The sequence below is a fragment of the Columba livia genome, chromosome 2, assembly GCF_036013475.1.
Source record: "Columba livia isolate bColLiv1 breed racing homer chromosome 2, bColLiv1.pat.W.v2, whole genome shotgun sequence".
Classification (NCBI taxonomy): Eukaryota; Metazoa; Chordata; class Aves; order Columbiformes; family Columbidae; genus Columba; species Columba livia.
The window spans coordinates 16,420,456-16,444,276 of record NC_088603.1 but is presented as its reverse complement, the minus strand read 5'-3'; the positions used below and the strand labels follow the sequence as shown (position 1 = coordinate 16,444,276).

Below are 23,821 nucleotides of genomic sequence, written 5' to 3'. Positions count from 1 at the left end.
ATCTCTAGAGGTTTAACTGAAACAGTCACACGGGTTTGAAAAAGTGAACCATGTGTATCCTGCACAAGTTGTTGGCAGTGTGCCAGCATTCATATGTGCAATGATTCTGTAATATGATTTTTTTTCTTTTTTCCTTTAGTTTAAGGTAAAACCTGCACTACTACTTATTTTTTTAAGCAAAAGTTAAAGTTAATGACTTATTATATTAATCGACTTTAAAAGCACTATTATGTATTATAAATATTTAGCAAATCCAGAGAACTGAACACTGGAACTAAGGTGTCTTTGAAAACCTGAAAACTTTAAAAATCGTCCAGACCTTGAAATAACTTCAAAAAAATAGTGAAGTTATGTTTTCTGTTTAAGCTCCTCCAGAAAGTCAAATATTCATTTAACTCATAAAATTTTAGGTTCAGTTTATGTGCGGTGAGATGCTTTGTGTTCTTTCAGTGTGGTGGGTTGCTGAGGAAGGTTGCAGCACTATTTTGTATTGATTTCATTTGGAAGGGAGACTAAAAAAGTGTGACATTATTTTGATCAAGTTTTTACCCACAGAAGCAAAGAACCAGGTAATACTGTAAGTTGTAAATAGCACTTGCTACACGCATATCAGAAAATTGGCTCTAAAGAGTTTAAATTAGAAACTCTTTGATTGGCTTGGGAAGTTATTCCCTTCTCTGAAGATAAGACTGCAGTGGAAATATCAGTGAAGTTTGTCTTTCTGCCTACAACCAAAATTTCCATTTTCCTAGTGGTTTGAATTTGATCAGTTATCTTACCCATGCAGAGACCTTTACAGTCAGCCTGTGACACAGTGATTGTGTCACTGCTGCCTGTGATCTGAAAATCATTAGTGCTTAACCCTTGGAAGTCCCAGCGTATCTCTAAGCAGCTGCTCATAAGTGACGATGACATACAGTAGTCCAAGAACATGTTTTACAATTATCTGCTATGTCCAAATGCAATGCCAAGATGGATATTCATACCCTAGATGCTATTCGTGGAGACCTGTATTTAAGCGGTCATTCAGCAGGTAGCTCAGATTTCTTCTGGAATTCGGAGCTGTGAGTTCTGCTTGGTGGAACAGTGTCCTAAGATCTGTTCCTCCATCATCACATCCCTTTCTGTTGCTTCCCAGCAGCTGTATTTTCACCATGGTAATGGGGGTTCTGAGGGCATAATTGTAAAGTTGTCTTCCTGTGTGGACCATACATAGCTATAAAGATGGAGTTCTACTTAACAGTTTTCAAATTATTACTCCTACAGCATTAAGGAAGGTCATCCCATGTGGATAAGGGCTCCTCCCTGTCTGATACCCCACTTTTAGATATTGGGAAGAGATAGTGCCAAACAGAGGTTGTGATTATTAGAATTGAAAGGGTTTTAACTTCACTGAGGTTAATCTGTTATGCCATAAATTCCTTGACATTCCCTTGAGAAGCATAGCTTTTATTTGTACTGAAGCCAATGGAATTTGCTAGAGACACTGTCATTTAAATTTCTATGAGTAATAACTTACTGATATTTCCTCTCTTCCATAGAGCCTGTTTCATAATGGAGAAAAACCACAAAGCCATTTTAAAGAAAAATAGTGGGTTTGCATCACGATTGGTTTTAAGCAATTAAATTTTGGTATTAAATTTGCATTGCATGCAATCGTCCGTCTTACAAACTCTGAACCAAGTCTGTAGTATCATGAGTCAAAAATATAATTAGTTCTAAGCCCCCCATTGACCAATAAAATGCAAACTGTTTGGGGTTTTTTTTAGATGACAATTAAAGTAAGATCTAAGATTTACTGTTTCCTTTAAAGTGTATTTCTTGTTTGTGACTATCTGCAGATATTATTGGTCTGTGGGATTTTGTCAAAGTAGATAGAATTAACAATCTTTTCATTTGAGAAACATGGTATTAACTGAGAACTTTACATTCACCAAGAATTTATTGTCTTCTATATAAAGGAGAAATTGGCTTCTCCTGTAGTTTAAAAGCTGGAATGTTCTGGGGATTTGACTTGTCAACCAAAGGCTTTTTCCCCTTACTGAAGTAGAGTGAGGTAAGGGAAATAGAAGTATAAGCGTTGCCATTTCCCATTGGAACAGTTGTGCAGTCTAACCCCCTGTGCCACGCAAGAGTCTTTTTCTGCAGTGCAGCTCTGAAGCATCTAAGCTTTCCTTAATAAAAGTATGAAATAATGCTTTGATTTCACATCTATTAATGTACGTACTACTGATAAAGGAGCAAAACAACCAACAAAGCTTTCCCGTGCCCTCCTGCCGTAAGCTGGATACTGACAGAAATGGCAACGGTGGCCGTTCCAGTAGGAACTTCCCAGCCCAGGCTACCCAACGAGTGTAAATTAGGAGCAACTAGGGCCATGTATTTATTTGAACCAACAATCTATAGTGAGTTAAAACTTCCATGCAGCATCCTGGAATGCTGCAGCTCAGCAGGAGCTGGTGGAGCTTTGCAGGCAGGTGGGATCCATGAGCTTAGTTCTGCGGACATCTGGTACCTGCAAACTCATACTGGGGTTTGTAATTGATATGGGAAGTGGTTTTGTAGTGCACGGTTTATCTGAAGTGGGCAGCATGTGTTTAAAACCCTTGTTTGCTTAAGCAGTGGCAGCCTCTAGGTGGTTTCTAGACAGTTTACAAGAAAGGCGACACATTAGGTAGCTGTTTGCAGACATTACCGGCAAATCATCAACCAATTCCAAAAACTGCTAACTGGAGAAAATAATGTAAATGTGTTTGTTTTATGATATTCTGGCTTCCACAAATACTATTCTTGTGTTTCAGCTGCATTTATAGATAGGGTTATTTAAATAGCTGAATACACATTTGCTGGAGAAACACACTGTCCCTGTTTTGCCTTTCTTCAAATAATAGTTTGTGTTTAGTGTTGCATCCTTTTAAGATTTTGTTTCTTTAACCAGGGAAGATCTTTGTTGTTCAACTGGTTACACCCTGCAGAAATAATGTGTAATTCATATTTTTTGAAAGAACATTGTGTTTAAATGCGTTTCTAAACAATACAGAAATTGAAAAAATGACTGAAGAAACAACTCAAATATATTAAGTTGTCGTTGTGTGTGTGGCTTGTTTTGTTTTGATTATAAATATTCTTTTTGTGAAATGTACAATTTCAGCTGGAAGAGAAACAAAGGAAATCCTGGGGCCTGAAGCTCAGACAGATGAAGTTGGATGTACAGGTATTTCTTTGTTAATTTGAGTTCCTTATTCATAAAGTGCTATTGAATTTTGGCTAGGGAGCATCCTGAAACCTTTGAAGTTCTCCCACCTCTCTTTACAAACTGCTTTGCTATTCCGTGCTAGGGGTTTTAAACTGTGAACACTATTCTAGCTGAAGAAGAACAGTGTGGGTTCCATTCGGACACCCTGGGCCTGGTGGTGGAGCTGCCCAGTGACATCGAGCAGTCCTCTCGCACGAGGACTTAGGAGCGAGAGCAAAACAAAGAATAGCCCTGATCTTATACATGCTTGTATAGAATACAAGTGCATGTCAATAGATAGTGTTTTAAACTAATAATGAATACTACAAAATAAACTAAATACTCTATCTTATTATCAGCTTCTCTGTACCGATTATAGAGAAGGCCAAATAAAATGTGTATCTTTGGTTTCAGAATCAAACCAAAACACATGATGCTTTGTTATTTTGTTATTTCTTTGGTTGAGAAGATAAATTAACATATAGCCCATCCAACTTTCTAAAATATTTGTGTGTAATTTTTCAATGCCCTGAACACCAAATGGTTAGATACTATTGGTATAAGCCTTATTAATAAAAACAAACAAACAAACAAAAACCCAAACAGAGGTATGTTAAAAGTGTAGCTACATCCATTCCTTTCAGTGGCTCTAAGGTCAAGTCTCCCCAAATAAGTACAAAGAACTACATTATGTGTTAAATTACAGTCTATATATGAGAAACACTGTCTTATGTCATAAAAAGACTACGTCAAATTGTAAATTGAATATGTGACTTCACAGTGAGATGCAAATCATAAAACTTCTCCTTCCTATTAAAAATATAGCTCACATTATTAATAGCGGAGAAGATCTGTCATGGGTTCGTGTGCCACAGGCAGAGCTCTCAAAAAATTTTCCACCATGTTATAAGTAAATTCTATCAGCAATGTATTTAGGCAAATACTTGGTAGCAAATATTTATCGTGCAAACTTTAAGTGAAATATTTAATTAATTATTTGCTAACTTTGAAATATAGTTTTTAATTGATTGTTCTTTAAGTTTTAAAGTGGAAAATGTTGAAGGATGTTAGCTAGATTTGAAACCTTTTTGATAGCCGTTTCCAGCCCTGAAGAACAAGCCACTCCAAGTTTGCTGCATTTCAGCCAACCAGGCTGTTATTCAGGGTTTAAATATCTTCTTTAAAATATGTCTTGAAGGCAACTGACTTACTTTTGCAAACATAGGAGCCAACACTGTAAGCTGGCCTTCAAACTACAATGGCTAAATCATAATTAATACTGCATTTAAGATTTTTAGGCAAGTTGAGAGGAGCAGCTAAATCTAAAATACACTGAGTTGAAGAAGCAAACTGTGGTCTTAGTCAAATTTTTAAATGTCATTATGCCACTACTTCTCAGTTTTAAAACTTGGCATATTCCTGCCTCTTAAAGGGCTTGACCTATACAAGTTTTTTTGAGAAGTTTTGAAATCCTTGGATAGAGAGCGATTTGAAAATGTGAATTACTGAATCCCATTTGTGTTCTTTTTAAACTCTTCGTTTCCTATCTTGTATCTTGTTTTTCACTCATAGTAAAAGAAGATGAATGTGATTCTGATGCAGAAAATGAACAAAACCATGACCCTAATGTTGAAGAATTCCTGCAACAAGAAGATACAGCTGTTATCTACCCTGAAGCACCTGAGGAGGACCAGAGACAAGGCACGCCAGAAGCGAGTGGTCAGGATGAAAATGGTAAGTATGCCACCAGTTCAGTTCTTACCAAATACATTGTGCTAACTACTTGACCCAAAAGTTCTGTTGTGTTTTAGAAGACAACAATGCATACCTGTGTAGCTTTGGGGAAAAAAGAAATCCTAATTAAATAATTAGAAGAGAACGGGATCATCATGGAAAAAACACCGTTAGTTGATTTTGTGGAAGAAAACATGCCCTGGGATTCAGTTAAGTGGGTACCTGAATAGTAACATCCGGTAACTGGAAACAAGAATTGAAGCTCTCATAAATTCATTCACTGGCATTATACAAAAGAACAGAACAAACATTTATTACTTATAATGGCACTGAAGGAAGAGAGTGTAGTTTTACATAAGAATAATGTAGGGGGAGTTATAACACAATTTTTTTTAATATTTATAAATTAAACCCTCAAAATAATATAATAGATAGAAGTTCTTTTATTAGGTAGCCAGTCTATGACAGGTATAGGGCTTTTTTCCTGAAAAGATGGCAGTGGAGAAAAAAGAAACATTGTTTATACAAAAATGTTTCTCTGAAAGAACTTAATGACACGTTGTTATTATTTGTAATGAAAGCCCATTAAGAATTACTATTTGGCTTTCAAATACACTTCGAAAGTATTGTTTCATGATGAAATGAGAAAGGTTCTTTGGAGTGAGAAGTCATACTTTGTCTTCATTTCTTCATCAGGAAACATCGAAGGCATCCTTATCATGAAGTATCTGAAGGCAAAACCTGTTCAGATTGTTTTTGCATTCTGTGCTTTCTGAAGCATTCAGCTTTCATAACCTGTGAAAAGTGCAGTTTCAACCAGATTGTGTTCCTTTGTTGAAGCATTTAAGATTTACAAAACAAAGTAACATCCTACATAAAAGTTAAAGTTGTTGTCTTCCAGTCACTAAAAAAAAATGTACATAATTGAACAAAACATGCCCAGGTAGCTCTGTTACTGTACTGGAGTCTAACAGTGGCCAAAGAAAGGAGGATGTTAACGATATTGTTCTGCTGTTTCAGAGATTTTTCTTTATTAAAGATTTTAGAAAGAAAAAAGAAAGTAAATTAAAATATCTGAGAAATTTCAACTCTGTGCATGCCTATTTATATACAGAAATAGGACCTGAATTACTAATATTTTCTCATTTACAAGTTTTGCAAAATTCAAGTATGATACATGCTCAACAGTAGCATCTTAGAAATTACAGTTTAATTAATTTAAGGTTTTAATCAGTAGTTGCAGTGGCATGGATTGTCAAGTTAGTTTTACAGGCTTGAAATATGACTTCCATGTAATCATTAAAAATACACATTTGTATGAATAATTTAAATTGAACTTAGCCCAGTAAGTTCACAGGGAAGTATTCTGAAAATCACAATGCTGAACAATAATGTTCAGAGCTTTAATCACCTGGGATAGAAAATGCCAAAAAATACAGTGATATTAGGTACAGATACATGCTTCCAAACTGGGGGACTGGACAAGAGAAGTGGCAGAGAGCTGGAGTCTTTAGCGGCTTTGGGAAACCATTGCCATTTCTCTATTTACTCCAATGGAAACAGAATTTAAGTTAATGCGCCTGTGACATGTCCACTGAGTTGCATTTGTGCTGAGATGGAGTATTCTTTATGTCAGGTGAACTGAATTGTAGGTGGAAAAATGAGAAGTGAAGGGAAGCATACTGTGTCTATATGTGTGGGGACAGGTTCATTTTTGGACAGTCCAGCTAATCCAGGAAAAGCAGAACGGAATAGAACAGGAAAACCAGCGCAACATGAGCGTTACCTTGTCTGTTACCGTAACGAGTGTAAAAGAACCTACATGACAGAGAAGGTGTTGACTTATAGTAATAGTGAAAATGGGTCTGACTTTTCCTTCTTCACTGTTGCAAGATCAATGGCATGTTCAGTACAAATAAAGTCAGTGAATTCCACACAACAGAACGAATTGCTACTGTATGGAGCATATAATCAATCTATGTTGTTAACTGCTGCAGGAGGTCATGAAGATAAATAATTCAGAAGTACTTTCTAAAGTACCGGTTAATTTTGTGAGTATTAATAATGTTTATATTTCTGCAACTTAAAAAGACAGCATGTACAAATTTGCCCCTCATGCTTCGGAGCATAAAATGATTAAGAGCAAAGACCTTCCACCTTCCTCTCCTGCTCTCACTCAGCACAGTGGGTCGGTAGATCCTTGCAAAATTTGCTTCCCATTTCCCTTGAAGCATGGAAGAGTAGTATTGTCACTGAAGGATATCACACCTTATAAGTTGATAGTTTGATGAAATACAGCAAACCCTGCATTTATTTAAACATACTTTTATCAATCTATAATTTTTTTTCAATCCTTCATAAATGGTGACTTCTCAGAAATGGATTTGTGAAATATTCAGTTTCTGTATCAGTACAGCATAAAGTGAAATCAGGTAGAAATAACTTCATGAAAGCCAACAGAATAGATTCCACTGATCACATCAGAATCATATTAATGGCTTCACATTTGATCTCATTCCTGTCACTCAGACACTGTGTCCTCTCTCCTTTCTGTCCTGGTGACAGTACGTCCTGCTAACAGGTACATATCCGTGTATCACAGAATCATAAAATGCCTTGGGTTGGAAGGGACCTTCAAAGCTCATCTAGTCCAAGCCCCCTGCAGTGAGCAGGGACATCTTCAACTAGATCAGGTTGCTCAGAGCCCCGTCCAGCCTGGCCTTGAATGTCTCCAGGGAGGGGGTATCTACCACCTCTCTGGGCAACCTGGGCCAGTGTTTCACCACCCTCGTTGTAAAAAATTTCTGTCTTATATCTAGTCTGAATCTCCACTCTTTTAGTTCAAAACCATCACTCCTTGTCTTATCGCTGCAAGCCCTATTAAAAAGTCTGTCCCCATCTTTCTTATAAGCCCCCTTTAAGCCCTGAAAGGCCACCGTAAGGTCTCCCTGGGCTGAACCACCCCAACTCTCTCGGCCTGTCCTCACAGCAGAGCTGTTCCAGCCCTCTAATCATCTTGGTGGCCTCCTATGGACGCTCTCCAACAGGTCCAGGTATAAAAATTATTAACCATGTTTCTAATAATTTATTTTCAGTTCTCTTTTCACTTACCATTCCGTGCTACATAAAGAGAAAGAAAAAAATGCTCTCTGTAGCTCGCAAAGACTGTTTATTCCTTAGGATCTGAAAACAGGATGGCCATTAAATGTTTCAGTGATAGACTTAAGTTGATAAAGAGCATTTGAGGATAGCCTGTGATTGAGCGAACCAGATCTACAAGATGACTAAATCTTAAACCACGTCTCACAATTTTCAGACCACTTTTTAAACAGAAATATATGTAGAAGCCCTAGTGCTATTTTGAGCAGTCCAGCAGACTCACTGTGAGAGGTGAGATCTTGGGTGATCATACTGTGCTGTCTCCAGTGTACACTGGGGCAACTGTACCATACTGTTGTTAGTAACAGTAATACCTGTGGAAAAAAAAAATTATCATTATTCCTTTTCTAAAACAAATGGAGCTTCTAGCATCTGCATGTTTTCTTACAGTAATATATGTAAATGTAAAGCATGTTTGTTGATGTTAATAAGTTTGGAGCACACATTTATTTAAACATGGTGTATTGTCTCTTCTGTGTAGGAACGCCCGATGCATTTTCCCAACTGCTTACTTGCCCGTATTGTGATCGAGGGTACAAGCGTTTTACCTCTCTGAAGGAACACATTAAATATCGCCATGAAAAAAATGAAGATAACTTTAGTTGCTCCTTGTGCAGTTACACGTTTGCGTACAGAACGCAGCTCGACCGCCACATGACATCACACAAATCAGGAAGAGATCAAGTAAGTGGCGTTTGGATTAAGGATCTATTGTCCACTGTAACAAGCTGTGATTTATTATGAGCAAAAATGTACAAAGCAAGTCAGTTGTTCACATGAGATTATCTACATGCTGAAGTCCCAGTCCTGGGGCATGGACTTAAACTTGCTGAGAAGTCAGAATTTTTCCATAGCTGTCAAAGAGTGAGATCTGAATTCCTGTGTTTTCATTCATCTAGGCAGTATGGTTGAGTGTAAATTATAGTTTTCCAAAGTGCTTTATTGCATTTATAGGGGTTATTTTTCTGTTCGTTGGCTAATATTACATAAAAATTATTACTCAAATCTAATCATAGGTCTCTAGAGAAACACGTAGATTTTTCTCTCATAAATCCTCTTTGGCTAATTCAAAATTTACTGTACCCATTTTTGCCCTTAAAAACTGAATCATTGTGTTGATTCATTTGCTGGAACTGTGAGATGCAGTTTTTAAATGCAATCCATGCTATTGGAAAATGTTCAAATAACTTGTGCGTAAAATAAAATGTTTCAATACTAAGTAATGCAATAGAAAGAGCTAAAGGTACTCTGAGCTTGTTTTCCATGGTTCATGAGGGCATGGTTCCTTGAAATGTGTTCCATGAGTTAGCCATCTCATCACTACTGAAGGTCCTGAGATTCTGTTCTGCTTTCACTCTTTCTTTTCTTCTTTTATCGCCATAATTTCCTGTCATCCATTCCCAATTACATGCTTCCATAGCTTATCAGAGGACACTCTGAGGCTCAGGAACCAACTGAAACTCAGTGAAACAGTCAGGAATTATCCAAGAAAAAAAATATACAGATTTTCCGCCACCAGGTTAGAGGGAGAGGGGCTTGAAGGTGTTCCCATCCGAGGACAAACTAAAAAGGTTGATACTTTTCAGAGAGAGAAAAGAAAGCAGCATCGAGGGGTGCGAAGCAGTAAATAATGACAAGAATGTAAAGGGAAAGGCACTTCAATATTTCTTGCAGCCCTAAACCAACAGAACTTTCATTAAGCTGAAAGGCTGTAACACAAAGGAAAGGAGATGCTTTTTTAAACATTGCCTTTTAACCTCTGTTCTTCACCAAGAATTAACAGGCTTCAAAAATCTACTATAGGTTTATATACCTGAGTGTTTACATTCATGGGTAAATTAAATAGGAAAAATTGTTACAAGTATCAGCCATCCTGCTGCAAGGATTTTGCTGTCTCACAGGGTTTGGAACAACCTCGCCAGCATATTCTGAGGTGGCAGTTCTTGTTTATTCAAATATATTTCCCATGAACAATTAATTTCTGTCTTGCCCTCTTATTGGCTTGGCTTTGACTTTAAATCTTCCATACCGCTTATGTTTCAAACTATATAATCTATGAATGCTTTTTGTTTAACCCTTTTTTGTGAGCTACTACATTTATTTTCAGTTTTTCCAACTAGAAGCCTAAAAGCAGAGAATAACATAGTTGGAAGGGCTGGAAGCCTTTCCCATATTTGCATGAAGTTTGAATGAAAAGAGAAAAAGTACTATGTAAGTAAATAATCTCAGAAGAATTACTATAAAGGGAAACTTAAGTTGTATTCCTGCTGATATGTTTTAATTGGCTTATACTTTTGAAGGCACAGTTGTATTTGATGAATGTTGTTCCTATGCAGTATCCGGAAGTCAATACTACACCCATTTAAGTATAGGTTTTTTTCTCCAGAGCCATAGCCAGGATCAAAACTACAGTAGTTCAGATATTTGGTAAATTTGAAACGTGTATTTGTTGATGTTACTGTCACAAAGTTGTCATGTCTACAAAGTTGTCGTGTCTTCAAAATTGGCTTCATGTGCATGTAAATGATTACATCATTGGTGTCATGGAAAATCAGTTTTTTTCCTGAAGTAAAGCATAGACCTCCTGGTTGTGGATCTTGAACAGCTGCATCTTCCAAACTTAATGTCTTATTATTTGGAGAACTTAGTTAGCTGGTTAGTGTTCAGCATGTCACAAACGAGCAAAGATAATGACTAGTGTAGTAAAGGCAGCGGAAGATGTATGTGCGCACTGTGCCTCCCTCCGAGGAAGGGGAAATTATGTCAAACTGTGGATCCTTCTGCTCCAGCAGAGACCAAGAGCCATCGCTGCTCTTCTCCTGCGTCCCCTGTCCCTGCCGTCTCTCATGGCTCCCCTGGCTGCGTTTGTATCGTGTCTTTCACTTGTGAAGCGCCAAAAAAGATATTAAAGTATGAATAAGGCCTTCTTATATGTATTTTTCTTCTCATCAACTTACAGAGCACACATAAGTAGTCTGTTAAAATTTCCTATTGCCGTTGGCGCCACTGAGAAATAGCAGTTCTTGAAGCCTGTGGTCAAACCGTCTATGGAAAAAATCCTGATGTACCTGTAATTCCTGTTTTCCAAATAATTTTTGAGGATTCCCTTGAATTAGTTTTAGTTCTCTAGTGTGAAAACAGTAAACTGTAGTCCAAAGCACTGTAAATATTTGGTGCAGGGACGTATTGGTGGCTAGTTACAGACCGTAATGCTGATGTTTCTTCTTTCAGTCCTTAAAGGAACTCAGAGGAGATTCTTTGAATGCTTCAGTTAATTCTTTAATTATCAGAAAACAGGAGTTACATACAGTGCATTAAGAAATACATTACATGTCAGAGGCACACAAAGTGGATTTAACACTACTGAAAGGGGGAAAACTGTTTGAATCTAAGAAAATGAAGGTGGAAGTGTGTAAAAGATGGTACTTCAGAGAAGAGTTATGATTCGTCAGTTAGTTTTAAAGAACGTCCTGGAGAGTAACTGTGAGGATGTCCCAGATTTATTGAAAAAAAATGTATAGGACAGACAGCAAGAAAGCTGAAAAAAGTATTAAAAATATAAGAAAACAAGGCAAAGTATAATAGATGGAAACACTGCCTAGCAGAAAGTTCAAAGCAGCTTGTAGCTATGACCAGGAAAGCAGGAAATCTCATTAAAAAATTGATATGAGAAATGTGGTCTTCCATGGCTTGGAAGCAGAACATTGAATTTTAAAGACTTGAGCAGAAACATTTCTGACAGGTTGAATACATGCACTAATATTTAGTATGAATATTTATGTAGTCCAGCATCTGCAGTAGCTGTATATGTGCTGAGATCCTTTAACTGGTATAATCTCAAGTCAAACAGTAGTAACTGATTCTCTGCAGGCTTAAGTAAATCCTGACACGGTCCTCTAGACTCAGTGAAGTTGGATCATTAAAGTGAAATGCAGTGAGTCAGGCACAATCACCTAGAACATCATCTTCAGGGGACTTAGTTAAACAAAACTGAAAAGTTGTTTGGACTAGCAAAAGACAACTGACAAACCCGGCAATAAGGGTCAAGTGCTAATGGGGATAAGTCAGAGTGGAGGCCTCCCGGTGGAGGAGCCCGGGAGGAGGCGGGAAGGAGCCAACCCCAGGAGGGTGGGAGCAGGATCTGCGAGAGGTGAAAACTGCAGCTTAACCAAACGCTTATCCCAAGGGAACTGTCGAATTAGAGTACTTAGAAGCAATTTAGATTATCTTGTTTCAATTCGGCTTCTGTTAGCGTCTGCATCGTATGAAGGAGGACGGGATGTAGAACAGGGTGGGCTGATAATTCCGACAGCCTATCTCATAGCAGAGCGCTCCGACTTTCATCCACCAAACTGCACGGCTGTGGGTTCGCCAGGTCTAAAGGCACAGATCAGAGCAGGAACATCATCCTGCCTTTTGATCCATCCCCACTTCTCCAGCGCGGATCTCAGCCCCAGCTGCCGTGTCCGCGCTGGGGGAGCATCCTCAGCATCGCCAGCCGCGGCGCAGCGGGACGAGGTGCGGGGCTCCCCACCGCGCTTCACCCTGGGGGGAAAACTCCTCTGCCCATCCGCAATACTGCGCCCCCAGAGAGCATGAATAGCCCTGTTATTGGATTTATGGAAATACTTGCCCCAGTTACCAAAAATGTCCAGCTGCATCCAAATGGTGGTAGAGTTTCTTTTTGCAAAGTGAGCTGTATTTCAAAAGGAGCTCTGCTTTTTTAAATAAACAATTTGTTTGAATATAAAAACTTCTAATTCCTCAACTTCATGTTGGTAATTAAGCTGCTTCAACTTCAAAAATGTATGTAATTTTTGGTTTTAAAAATACACATTCATAGATATATACAATTTATAATTAAATTATTTATCTTGTATATATGACATATATACTACATATGTTTACACACCTTTCTTACCTTTTGCTTTTTTTTTTATAGTAGTATAACAATAAAGCTAAATTCAACTTTGAGTTTAACAATAAATGTTCTCACAAGGCAAAATATAACAAAAATAACAACAGAGCTTCAATGCACATAGAGAAGAGGTTTGATGTTGTGTACTTGGGGAATCCCTCCATATTGTTATGTGTTTTAATTTAGTTTTTTTGCATTTATTTTGAGAATTAATTGTGACTGAGAGTGCCTTTGTTGTCACTGAGCCATCTTCTCTTGAGCAATCCTTTGGCATCATTACATAGAGGAATCCAAGGCCAACAGTAAGCGCTGGAAGCATGTAAATGGAAAAATCAAGTCAACTGATTAAACTTTAATAAACAGGCTTTTATATGCTTTAATGTTTCTCTGTCCTGTGTTACATATTCTGTGGGTGATGGGCTTGGGGTTTTTCTTGGGTTTTTTTTGCTTTCACAAGTAGAATTAGTGTGCATCCTGGAACGTCTTACTCACATAACATGTCAGTGCAAGCTTCATCTGACTTAGGACAAGGGGCAAATACATTTTGGTTTGGTTTTTTTTTTCCTTTTTTACTGTACTAGATTTATTCAGAAGATACATATGGCTCAGTTTTAACCTGACTTCTAATTTGTTTCTTTTTCATGCATAACGCATACCACCTTCAGTCTCTTAAAATTATGATTGATTCTTTTTAGTTTTGTATCTCATTTTCACTGTTACAATGTGAAAATACAAGAGGTTTTTCCAACGTGCTGTCCTATGCAATAATTACGAATTCTTTCTTACAGAGACATGTGACGCAGTCCAGCGGTAATCGGAAATTCAAGTGCACTGAATGTGGAAAAGCTTTTAAATATAAACATCACCTAAAGGAGCACCTACGAATCCACAGTGGTAAATAAATCGAGTGTTGAATTATGTACTAATGTTGCCGTTTCTACTCTTTATAACTTTGATGCGAAATCAGTCTTGTAACTCTAAGCTTAGAACACTGGTGTTTTTCTTCCCCTGGGACTCTGTAAGCACTGACTGCAGCCTTTGGCAGTGTGTGGGAAACACGCAGGATAACTCAAGAGGATTTACAGCTGCAGATTAAGCTCTGACAGCTCAGGAAAACTTCACTTGTGGCAGAAGAAATGGGGCATCCCTCTGGCCCTTCTTCACTTACCTGTTTTTTTTCCCTCAGTGTTTGCACACCACTCAGCATGTTGGGAGCCTTGCTAGAAAATTTTGATTTATAATAATTGGGACATAAGAACTATGCTTCCTGCTGTCTGTGGATGTGACATTATTAAAATATCATATTAAAATGGCCTCAGGACACAGATCTGCAATATTGATATACTATCACAAAAGTTTCCATTTCTAAGAAAAGTATCCATTTTTAAGAAATATAATATTATATATTAAACTATTATAATAAGTAAGATGTGGTCACTCAGAAGAGATTTTCAATTTCTGTCTTTAACTCGAATTTACCCATTGACGGAAATCTTAAAACCAGGTTTAGGTGATCTTTGTCTTTCTGAACGGTTGCTCAGCTATGATAATAGCAATTAAGAGAACCTCACGTAGAAGTCCTCCCTCAGCAGACTTCCTTTCATTTCCATAGGGTAGTGGCACTGTGCCTGTGAGTGAGAAAGCTTCAGTCAATGTACTTTTCCATCTGAAGCAAGCCAAGCCAGCTATTTCAGATTTTCCTTTCCCTCTGTAGTACAGATCCCCTGAAAAGCTGACTCTGACTATGGCTCTAACAATCACATAGTTGTGTGCATCTTCCTGACAATTTAACCTGACATTCATCTCTGAAGGCAAACTTAAATCTGTCTTCTGCATGTGTCTCATTTCCCTTTACTTAAACTTTGCCTGTTTTTATTCATCTGGTAGATATTGTAGGCAGATATGGATATGTTGTATTTGAGTTTGCCACAGTAAAATGTGCCTAGCTCCTTATATAATTATGACTTGCATTTATGGCATTTGTATTTTTTCTTTGGTTAATTGTATTTTTTTTTCCATTCTGAAGTGGTTTATGCAGCTTCTGAAGTTAGCAGTGCTACTACTTGAATGGAGTTTAATGAAATCTGCCAGTATCATATAGACTCATTCATGTGATACGTAGACAATTACTGGTAAATACTGAATCATGATCATGTGGGCTCCATCCTACATCTACTACTAGATCACAAACTTATTAAAGGGCCCTAGGATCAGAGCTATAGATGATATAATTACTCTTTACTGTTCAGTTCACGGCGTAAGATTTTCTTTTCCCTAGGATTATTTGAGAGGTTATTTGGGAGTATTCCTTTCTAGTTACTATTGCTTAATGAAGTTACACTGTAACCTAGTATACTGTTGCATATGCCTTTTTTCTTCTCTTTCTCTCTCTCTTTTTTTTTTTAAATCTTTAGGAGAGAAGCCATATGAGTGCCCGAACTGCAAGAAACGTTTTTCCCATTCTGGTTCATACAGTTCACACATAAGCAGTAAGAAGTGTATTGGTTTGATGCCCGTGAATGGTCGGGCCCGGTCAGGGCTCAAGACGTCTCAGTGCTCCTCCCCTTCCCTTTCTGCATCACCAGGTAGCCCAGCAAGACCACAGATACGACAAAAGATAGAAAATAAACCCTTGCAAGAGCAACTTCCTGTTAACCAAATTAAAACTGAACCTGTGGATTATGAATTCAAGCCCATAGTGGTTGCTTCAGGAATTAATTGTTCGACCCCTTTGCAGAATGGGGTTTTTAGTGGTGGTAGCCCATTGCAGGCAACCAGTTCTCCTCAGGGTGTGGTGCAAGCTGTTGTTCTACCAACAGTAGGTCTGGTGTCTCCCATAAGCATCAACTTAAGTGACATTCAAAATGTACTTAAAGTGGCAGTGGATGGTAATGTAATAAGGCAAGTATTGGAAAACAATCATGCTAATCTTGCGTCCAAAGAACAAGAAACAATCAGCAATGCATCTATACAGCAAGCTGGCCATTCCCTCATTTCAGCCATCAGTCTTCCTTTGGTTGACCAAGATGGGACAACCAAAATTATCATCAACTACAGCTTGGAGCAGCCAAGTCAGCTTCAGGTTGTTCCACAAAATCTAAAAAAAGAAAACTCTGTTCCTCCAAATAGTTGCAAAAATGAAAAAACACCGGAAGATCTTACAGTGAAGTCTGAGAAAGATAAGAACTGTGAAGGAGAGACCAATGATAGCACTTGTCTTCTTTGTGATGACTGTCCAGGGGATCTTAATGCACTTCAAGAATTAAAGCACTATGAAACGAAAAATCCTCCTCAGCTTCCTCAGCCCAGTGGAACAGAAGCTGAGAAGCCCAACTCTCCTGTCCCATCAGAAACTGGGGAGAACAACTTATCTCCTGGTCAGCCACCTTTAAAGAACCTTTTATCTCTCCTAAAAGCATATTATGCATTAAATGCACAACCAAGCGCAGAAGAGCTTTCAAAAATAGCTGATTCAGTGAACCTACCACTCGATGTGGTAAAAAAGTGGTTTGAAAAAATGCAAGCTGGACAAATTTCTGTGCAGTCTTCTGGACCGTCTTCTCCTGAACCAGTTAAATCAAGCAGTCCCACAAACAATGATGATCAAGCAGCAACTACAAATGTGGCTGAACCCCAGAGCAGCACAGATAATTTACAAAATCCTGTCAATGCAACAAAATCTCAGACTTTACCAGAGGGATCCACTCTGAATGGTTCACGCAGCAGCACGCCATCCCCATCGCCACTAAACCTTTCTTCATCAAGAAATTCACAGGGTTATACGTACACAGCAGAGGGTGTACAAGAAGAGCCACAAATTGAACCTCTTGACCTTTCACTACCAAAGCAACATGGAGAGCTATTGGAAAGATCTACCATAACTAGTGTTTACCAGAACAGTGTTTATTCTGTCCAGGAAGAACCTTTGAACTTAACTTGTGCAAAAAAAGAACCACAAAAGGACAACAGTGTTACAGACTCTGATCCTATTGTAAATGTAATCCCACCAAGTGCCAATCCCATAAATATTGCTATACCTGCAGTCACTGCCCAGTTACCTACAATTGTTGCCATTGCTGACCAGAACAGTGTTCCATGCTTGAGAGCTCTTGCTGCCAATAAGCAAACCATTTTGATTCCACAGGTGGCTTATACATACTCTACTACAGTTAGTCCTGCAGTTCAAGAAACACCACCAAAAAACCAGACCCAAGCCAATGGAAATCAGGTACTTCGGTCCCTGTAGTCCTGTATGTTGTGTGTGACGTATTTGTTCTGTATCTGTGCTGAACTAGCTGGAAACTGTCAAGATAAATTAAATTAAATGTAAATATAAGCTCTCAGGTTTATTTGGCTTGATTGTTGTTGTGTAATAAATGTTACTGTTAAGACCTCAGCAAAGCTAGCTACCTCAGCAGCTGGAGTCCAGGCTGACATGTGCACAGATGAGTCAGTTCTTCACCGTATTCCATCATTCAGAAATGTCTTCTAGGACATTAGTGCTCAGTATTTTAAAGGGAGTTTAATTCTTCTGAACGTAAAGCAAAGTAAGGCCACGGCTAGTGTTTCTTGCTGGCTCTTTATCTCCTCTTTCTCCACATCCAGAATATAAACTATTTGATACTTCTGGTTACTCCCCTCACACTGTTCTGCTTTCTTGACTCAACAGAGTAGCTGAATTCATCCTACACCATGATAACACTTTAAACTAAATTCACATATATTCTCAGTTGAAAGTCAGGCAGGTATTTACCTTCATCTGCTGTTCCTGCATCCTGCCCCATTCCTCCCTGGGTGCATCCAGATGTGATCTATGGAAGTCAGTCCTGCTGAGAAACACCTGTGTGGGTTGAGGTAGGGACAGAGCAGAACAGACTCCTGTAAAGACTTGGCGTTTCTAATTAAGTCTTAGAAATTGGCTGTTCAGCACTTTATACAGGATTCTGTATAGACAGAGACTGAGGAGCCTTGAAGAATTACATGGTTGCTTATATGTTAAAGTTTGAGACAGACAACTTTTGAGGTGGTTGGCATACATTTTTATATTCAGTTTTGATATTCTATGATGAAATTAATTCTGTGTGTAGTGATACCGCTGATATCAGTAGAAAATACTGTGCTTCTTTACAGGTGAGCTACAGGGCTTGAAGTGCTAAGAGATAGGCAACAGTTATGATATTTTTTAAACTTTTTATTAATGAAACATTTGAAGACTCCCAAATTTGGGGTTAAATAGGAATTGTGGTAGTTTTATGAGGAAGAGTGTAATCAAATACGCAAAGTCAAATGATAACTTGAATATCTTTTTGTGAAAACTTCATTTAAAAATAATCATCGTGTCCATGAAATCCATGAGGTAGCAAAATGTGGGTGACAAACATTGGTTGAAAAATGCACTTAGATATTGAATTTTCTCTTCCAACTTACTGAGGTACTTCATAGATCTGTAATGTTCTTTTCCTTCCTAACATTGCATTTATTTTATGGGCCCTAAAACGTGATGTGTCAGTGTAGCTTAAACCTGGCCAACAGTCACATTTGGATGTGATTAAAGTCAGTCCCAGTGAGAATTCTGCATCTGTCTAGTGGCAGGGACTGCAAAGCAGAGTAATGCAGCAAAAGAGGGTTTCTTTCACTATGTAAGTCTAAGCAATTTTGTTTGACTGTTTACAAAACGGAATGGAAATAACAGTGCAGCTTCAGCTTATGTTTCATAAATTGTGTGCTGCATCAGTGTTTTTTTTTTAATTGAACTCAACCTTTTTTGTAATTTTTCTTAAGGATGAAAGGCAAGACACTAGCTCAGAAGGAGTATCGAATGTAGAAGATCAAAATGATTCTGATTCAACACCCCCAAAGAAAAAGATGAGAAAGACGGAAAATGGGATGTATGCATGTGATTTATGTGACAAAATATTCCAGAAGAGTAGCTCGTTATTGAGACATAAGTATGAACACACAGGTATGTACTAGGAAAAGCAGTTTCAGATCATTATTTCATTGGTAGCGTGTAACTGATCATCTCAACTGGAATCCAGTTCTTGGAAAGTGTACGCAAGCACAGTAATACTAAACCCTGAATACAAAAAAGGGAGTTTCTTGGCCATAGCCTGTAATCAAGAATGTATTACTTCTAATTTACCTTGCCTGGCTATAAATTAAGAAAAATGAAAATTATAAATTAAGAAAAAAGGATCATGTATGTAAATGATACCTTATGTGAAAGGCATGAAGGATTTTCAAATTCAGCCACATTTGTAATTATCTGAAGTTAACAACCATTCATTAGACGTGGAATCTAAGTCCAAAAGAACTCTGTTTTGGCTTCAATATTTATTTTTGATTTCTCATAGGTGTTCATTTTGGCTCCAGTTCTGGTGTCTTTTGTCTTTTTTTTTTTTAAATAACTCTTGGTCTCCTATTTCTTCTGTGATGTCTTTAAAAAAAGGCATTTAAAAATGATTTTGTTATTTATTCTGCATATTAATGTTTTAATTTCATCTCACAAGTAGAACTAAAAAATATTAAAAATTCCCCTTTGTCTTTACGACTTGATCAAGTTTCTCAGGTTGTATTTCTTAAGACTATCTATTTTCATACCTTTCCTGTCCTGAGACTTTTAACTTCTCTTTTTCATAACACAATTGTTCTTTCCATTCTGCTCTTAAGTGCAGTGCTCAGAATCATAGTACTGTTTTGATTGGAAAAGACCATTAAGATCAGTGAGTCCAACCATTAACTTAGCACTGCCAACTCCTCCACTAAGCCATGTCCCTAAGAGCCTCATCTACACATCTTTAAAACACCTCCAGGGATGGTGACTCCACCACTTCCCTGGGCAGCCTGTTCCAATGCTTCACAACCCTTTTGGTGAAGAAATTTTTCCTAAAATCCAACCTAAACCTCCCTTGGTGCAACCTGGGGCCATTTCCTCTCATCCTGTCCCTTGTTACTGGGAGAAGAGACCAGCACTCACCTCGCTGTTTGTGTGGCACAAGATGACACGGAGATGTTGACCTTCTGGAGAGTGTGACCAGAAAACTGCTGTCTTACTGTCTCTTTCTTTTATGTCTGGGCTAAGACCATGCAAAGTTCTTTTGCATAACAACATTGAGTGTTGAAATCCAAATGACATTACTAAGCTCATGCTAAGAAATGCTAAAAGCAAGGCAACTAAGTAAAAAGATAGAAAACAGAGCAAAAAGAGAACAAAGTGAAACAAAGCAGATTTTTTTTTTTTGTTAATATACATGTAGTCAGCAAATCTTGTACTTGAGGCACTTACCTGTGCCAACCTAGATTTTAGAATGGTTTTCCTTTTACCTGTAACATGGAAGGCCTTAATACACAAAAACCAACTTAAAAGCTTAGCTGATTTTAAGTTGCCATTGATACAGGAAGTTAAAATGGTTTTGAGTAAAAATAACGTTTAATGCAAGAAAAATGTTTCCTTTTCTAATATACTAGATTAGCACTTTTTTCATGGTAAAAGTTACATCTGAGAATCTGTTTGTCATTCTGTGTTCAGTTTTCCTGAAGAACTTAGAAATGACTCATGTAATTGTGACAATATACCCTTGCACCCTTTGGGCTCAGGTGAGAAACACAGCTTGAGAATGTGTGGAGTAGAACGTCTCATTAAATAATGTTCTTATTTGTTGGTAACATGTATTTTGCGATGAAAACAACAGTATACATTTTTAAAACTTCAGCTACAAGGTGTCCAATTGTTTGTTCTTTATTTTGTAGGTAAAAGACCTCATGAGTGTGGAATCTGTAAAAAAGCTTTTAAACACAAACACCATTTGATCGAACACATGCGACTGCATTCTGGGGAAAAACCCTACCAATGTGACAAATGCGGAAAGCGGTTTTCACACTCGGGATCTTACTCTCAACACATGAATCATCGCTACTCCTATTGCAAAAGAGAGGCAGAAGAGCGTGACGGCACCGAGCAGGAGGAGACGGGCCAGGAGGCCCTCGGCAATGAGCACGCTGGTGCCAGGGCATCTCCATCGCAGATCGACTCGGATGAGAGGGAGAGTCTCACCAGGGAAGAAGAGGAAGACAGCGAAAAGGAGGAAGAGGAGGAGGAAGAAAAGGAGGTAGAAGGACTTCAGGAAGAAAAGGAATGTAGAAAACTACAAGAAGTAGAGGGTGATGAAGAAGAAGAAGAAGAAGAAGGGAAAACTGAAGGTAACAAGAATGATGAAGTTGTAAATCAAGCAAGCAATGCAGAACCAGAAGTTATACAGAATAATGGGCAGGTGTCAGAAGAAAAAAACAAATAAAGCTTAAATGATAGTTTTTTCTATAAGGAAAAAAGTTGGTAATGAAGTTCGTTCTATATTATACATGCTTTTCATGGAAACGCAGTAGCCTGCATACTGTGATTTCTGTTCACTACTGTGTAAAAAAATATATATATAAAAAAAAGGAAAAAAAAAAAAAAAAAAGAAATCCAGGTGTGCCTGAACCTCAAACTTAGTAATTTTTCACACAGTTTTCAAAGTTAGGAACAAGTTTATAACATGAAGCAGATTAGAAAAATACAGTGACTCTGGAAGCAAAGATTCAACAGGTTGTAGGAAACCTGATTTATTAGACAAGCATCTGGCATCATTTGTTTTATCAGTATTAATTTTCATTCTTAAGTTGATTAATTTTTAAACTGTACAATTGGGAGAGATTTATATGATTTTTTTTTTTTTTTTTTAAATGGTAAAACATTTCCTAAATCCACTTCAGTATTTTCTTATGTTTTAAAATGTGAGAACTTCTGCACTACAAAATTCCCTTTTGCAGAAACCTGTAATGCAGTTGCGAACAGTGCTTGGCTACCTTTGTAAATTCAACCTAGAAGGTAGCGGTTTATGACTTTAGATGTTGTAGTAGAGCATATTCTCATTTAAAGTGTATTGTTAGCCTTAAGAAAGCAGGTGATAGAAGAACTGAAGTTTCTTACTCATGTGATGAAAAATGTAGTTGAAAAGATTGTCGTTGAGTTCTGATTGCAGGGACTAACAGTGTTAATACTGGTAAGGACAGCAGAGTCGTCAAAATCAGTGTTTGTATTTGTGTTTTGAGTATGTAGTAACGATATGAAGGATATGATATGAAGCTTTGTATCTCCTTTGGCCTTATGCAAGACCTGTGTGCTGTAAGTGCCATTTATCAGTATTGTAAAGGCTCTGAGCAGCCTTTATCCAATGCGTGGCCTACAATAACTAGCATTTGTTGATTTGTATCGAACTTCCAAACTAATCATGGGGAAAAAACACTCAGCCATCAGAGAAGTAAGAACACTGGTATATTTCATTATTTAATTATTTGGTGGTATTTTGGGTTAATACCTGACTTGCAGAATTTCTCTACAATAATATTACAAGGGAAATTTTCTAATCTGCTTTATTGGTTTACTTTAATTTCAGACACATACATGACATGTTATTTGGCTCATAAGTATTTTCAAATGTTAGTTATTATGGACCCCATTTATTAACAATGTTAGCTGATTTTTACCTATCAGTATTATTTTATTTCTTTTAGTTTATAGATCTGTGCAACATTTTGTACTGTATGTCTTCAAACCTGGCAGTATTAATACCCTTCTTACTGACATATGTACCTTTTTAGTTTTAGAAAACTTTTATATTTATGTGTCTTATTTTTATATTTCTTTATTTATTACACAGTGTAGTGTATAATACTGTAGTTTGTATTAATACAATAATATATTTTAGTATGAAAATTTGGAAAGTTGATAAGATTTAAAGTAGAGATGCAATCGGTTCTCTTGCATTGAGATTTGATTTAACAGTGTTATGTTAACATTTATACTTGCCTTGGACTGTAGAACAGAAGAATTAAAATGGGAATGTATTAATTTTACAATTGCAATCAATTCATTTTACCTTTACCCAGTTTTTAATATAAAGCTCTTAAATTTTGAAATTCACTGTGTGACTAATAGCATGATGCTCTGCAGTTTTATTAAGAGATTAGTCTAACCATAAAACTCTCATTTCCTTAGTAAGCCAAAATAGAATAATCTTATAAACAGTGTTGGGAACAATGTTTAACATTTTTGTGCCAATTTGTTCCTGTATTCATGTATGTATGTTACAAATCCGAAACTTCATTTTTAAGTTCCTTGTTACATCATGGTCATTTTCTAGTTTTTTACCAGACTCCCCATCTCACAATAAAATGCGTCAACAAGTCTGACTTACTGTCATTATTCTGGTAATTTAGAAAATGGTTTTAAATGATTTCTGTAAGATGATATTCGGACACGGTTCCTGCTTCAGTGTTGAAACTCGGTGGAAGGGTTGACTGCGTGCAGGCAAAGCGTTTTCGTGAGTTTACACGAGTTTATTGATTCTACAAACCAAACGTTAGTAGAACAACTGAGTTTTCAAAATGAACCATGTGGTTTTGTGATATTTTTGTTGTCCTTTATCTAACACACAGTTTAACCCTCCCTTTCAATAGGACTGCTTTTCAGGGAAGTAAGTCTGTAACCGTTTTCCTGATTTAGCAATAAGCTCGTGCAAAACTTCATGTATATATCGCTGTTGAACTTACCAAAGATATGGCATCAACATTGCAGATATATATAATTTCAGTCATGTAGGTGTGAAGGCTTGAAAGTTATATTATATGTACTTGTTTACAGTGTTTTGCAGTTTAAGCAAAGTTTTGAGACTGTTCTTCAAGCAAAGTTCTGTTCTTTAATGATTCCCAAAAGAAGATTTCAGTTAATAATTTTT

At 37.3% G+C, this 23,821-nt stretch overlaps 1 protein-coding gene and 1 long non-coding RNA gene across 5 annotated transcripts in view; one reads left to right on the top strand and one right to left on the bottom strand.

The window, feature by feature from the left end:
• ZEB1 (zinc finger E-box binding homeobox 1) overlaps positions 1 to 23,276 on the top strand; it is a 124,690-nt gene extending 101,414 nt beyond the window's left edge. For all 4 annotated transcript variants that reach the window (XM_065050589.1, XM_065050586.1, XM_065050588.1 and 1 more), the window contains 7 exons: positions 3,152 to 3,214; positions 4,808 to 4,969; positions 8,610 to 8,812; positions 13,835 to 13,940; positions 15,461 to 17,274; positions 18,828 to 19,008; positions 20,796 to 23,276. In XM_065050589.1, coding sequence (XP_064906661.1) covers positions 8,783 to 8,812; positions 13,835 to 13,940; positions 15,461 to 17,274; positions 18,828 to 19,008; positions 20,796 to 21,340 — 2,676 coding nt within the window. In that variant the 5' untranslated portion in view covers positions 3,152 to 3,214; positions 4,808 to 4,969; positions 8,610 to 8,782 and the 3' untranslated portion in view covers positions 21,341 to 23,276. The remainder of the gene's footprint in view (positions 1 to 3,151; positions 3,215 to 4,807; positions 4,970 to 8,609; positions 8,813 to 13,834; positions 13,941 to 15,460; positions 17,275 to 18,827; positions 19,009 to 20,795) is intronic.
• On the bottom strand, positions 5,626 to 20,101 carry LOC135578408 (uncharacterized). The gene is made up of 4 exons (XR_010469945.1): positions 20,023 to 20,101; positions 17,800 to 17,886; positions 8,352 to 8,442; positions 5,626 to 5,764 (listed from the first exon to the last, which is right to left on the bottom strand). It is a non-coding gene; the product is annotated as an uncharacterized LOC135578408 (long non-coding RNA).
• Positions 23,277 to 23,821: the final 545 nt, after the last annotated feature.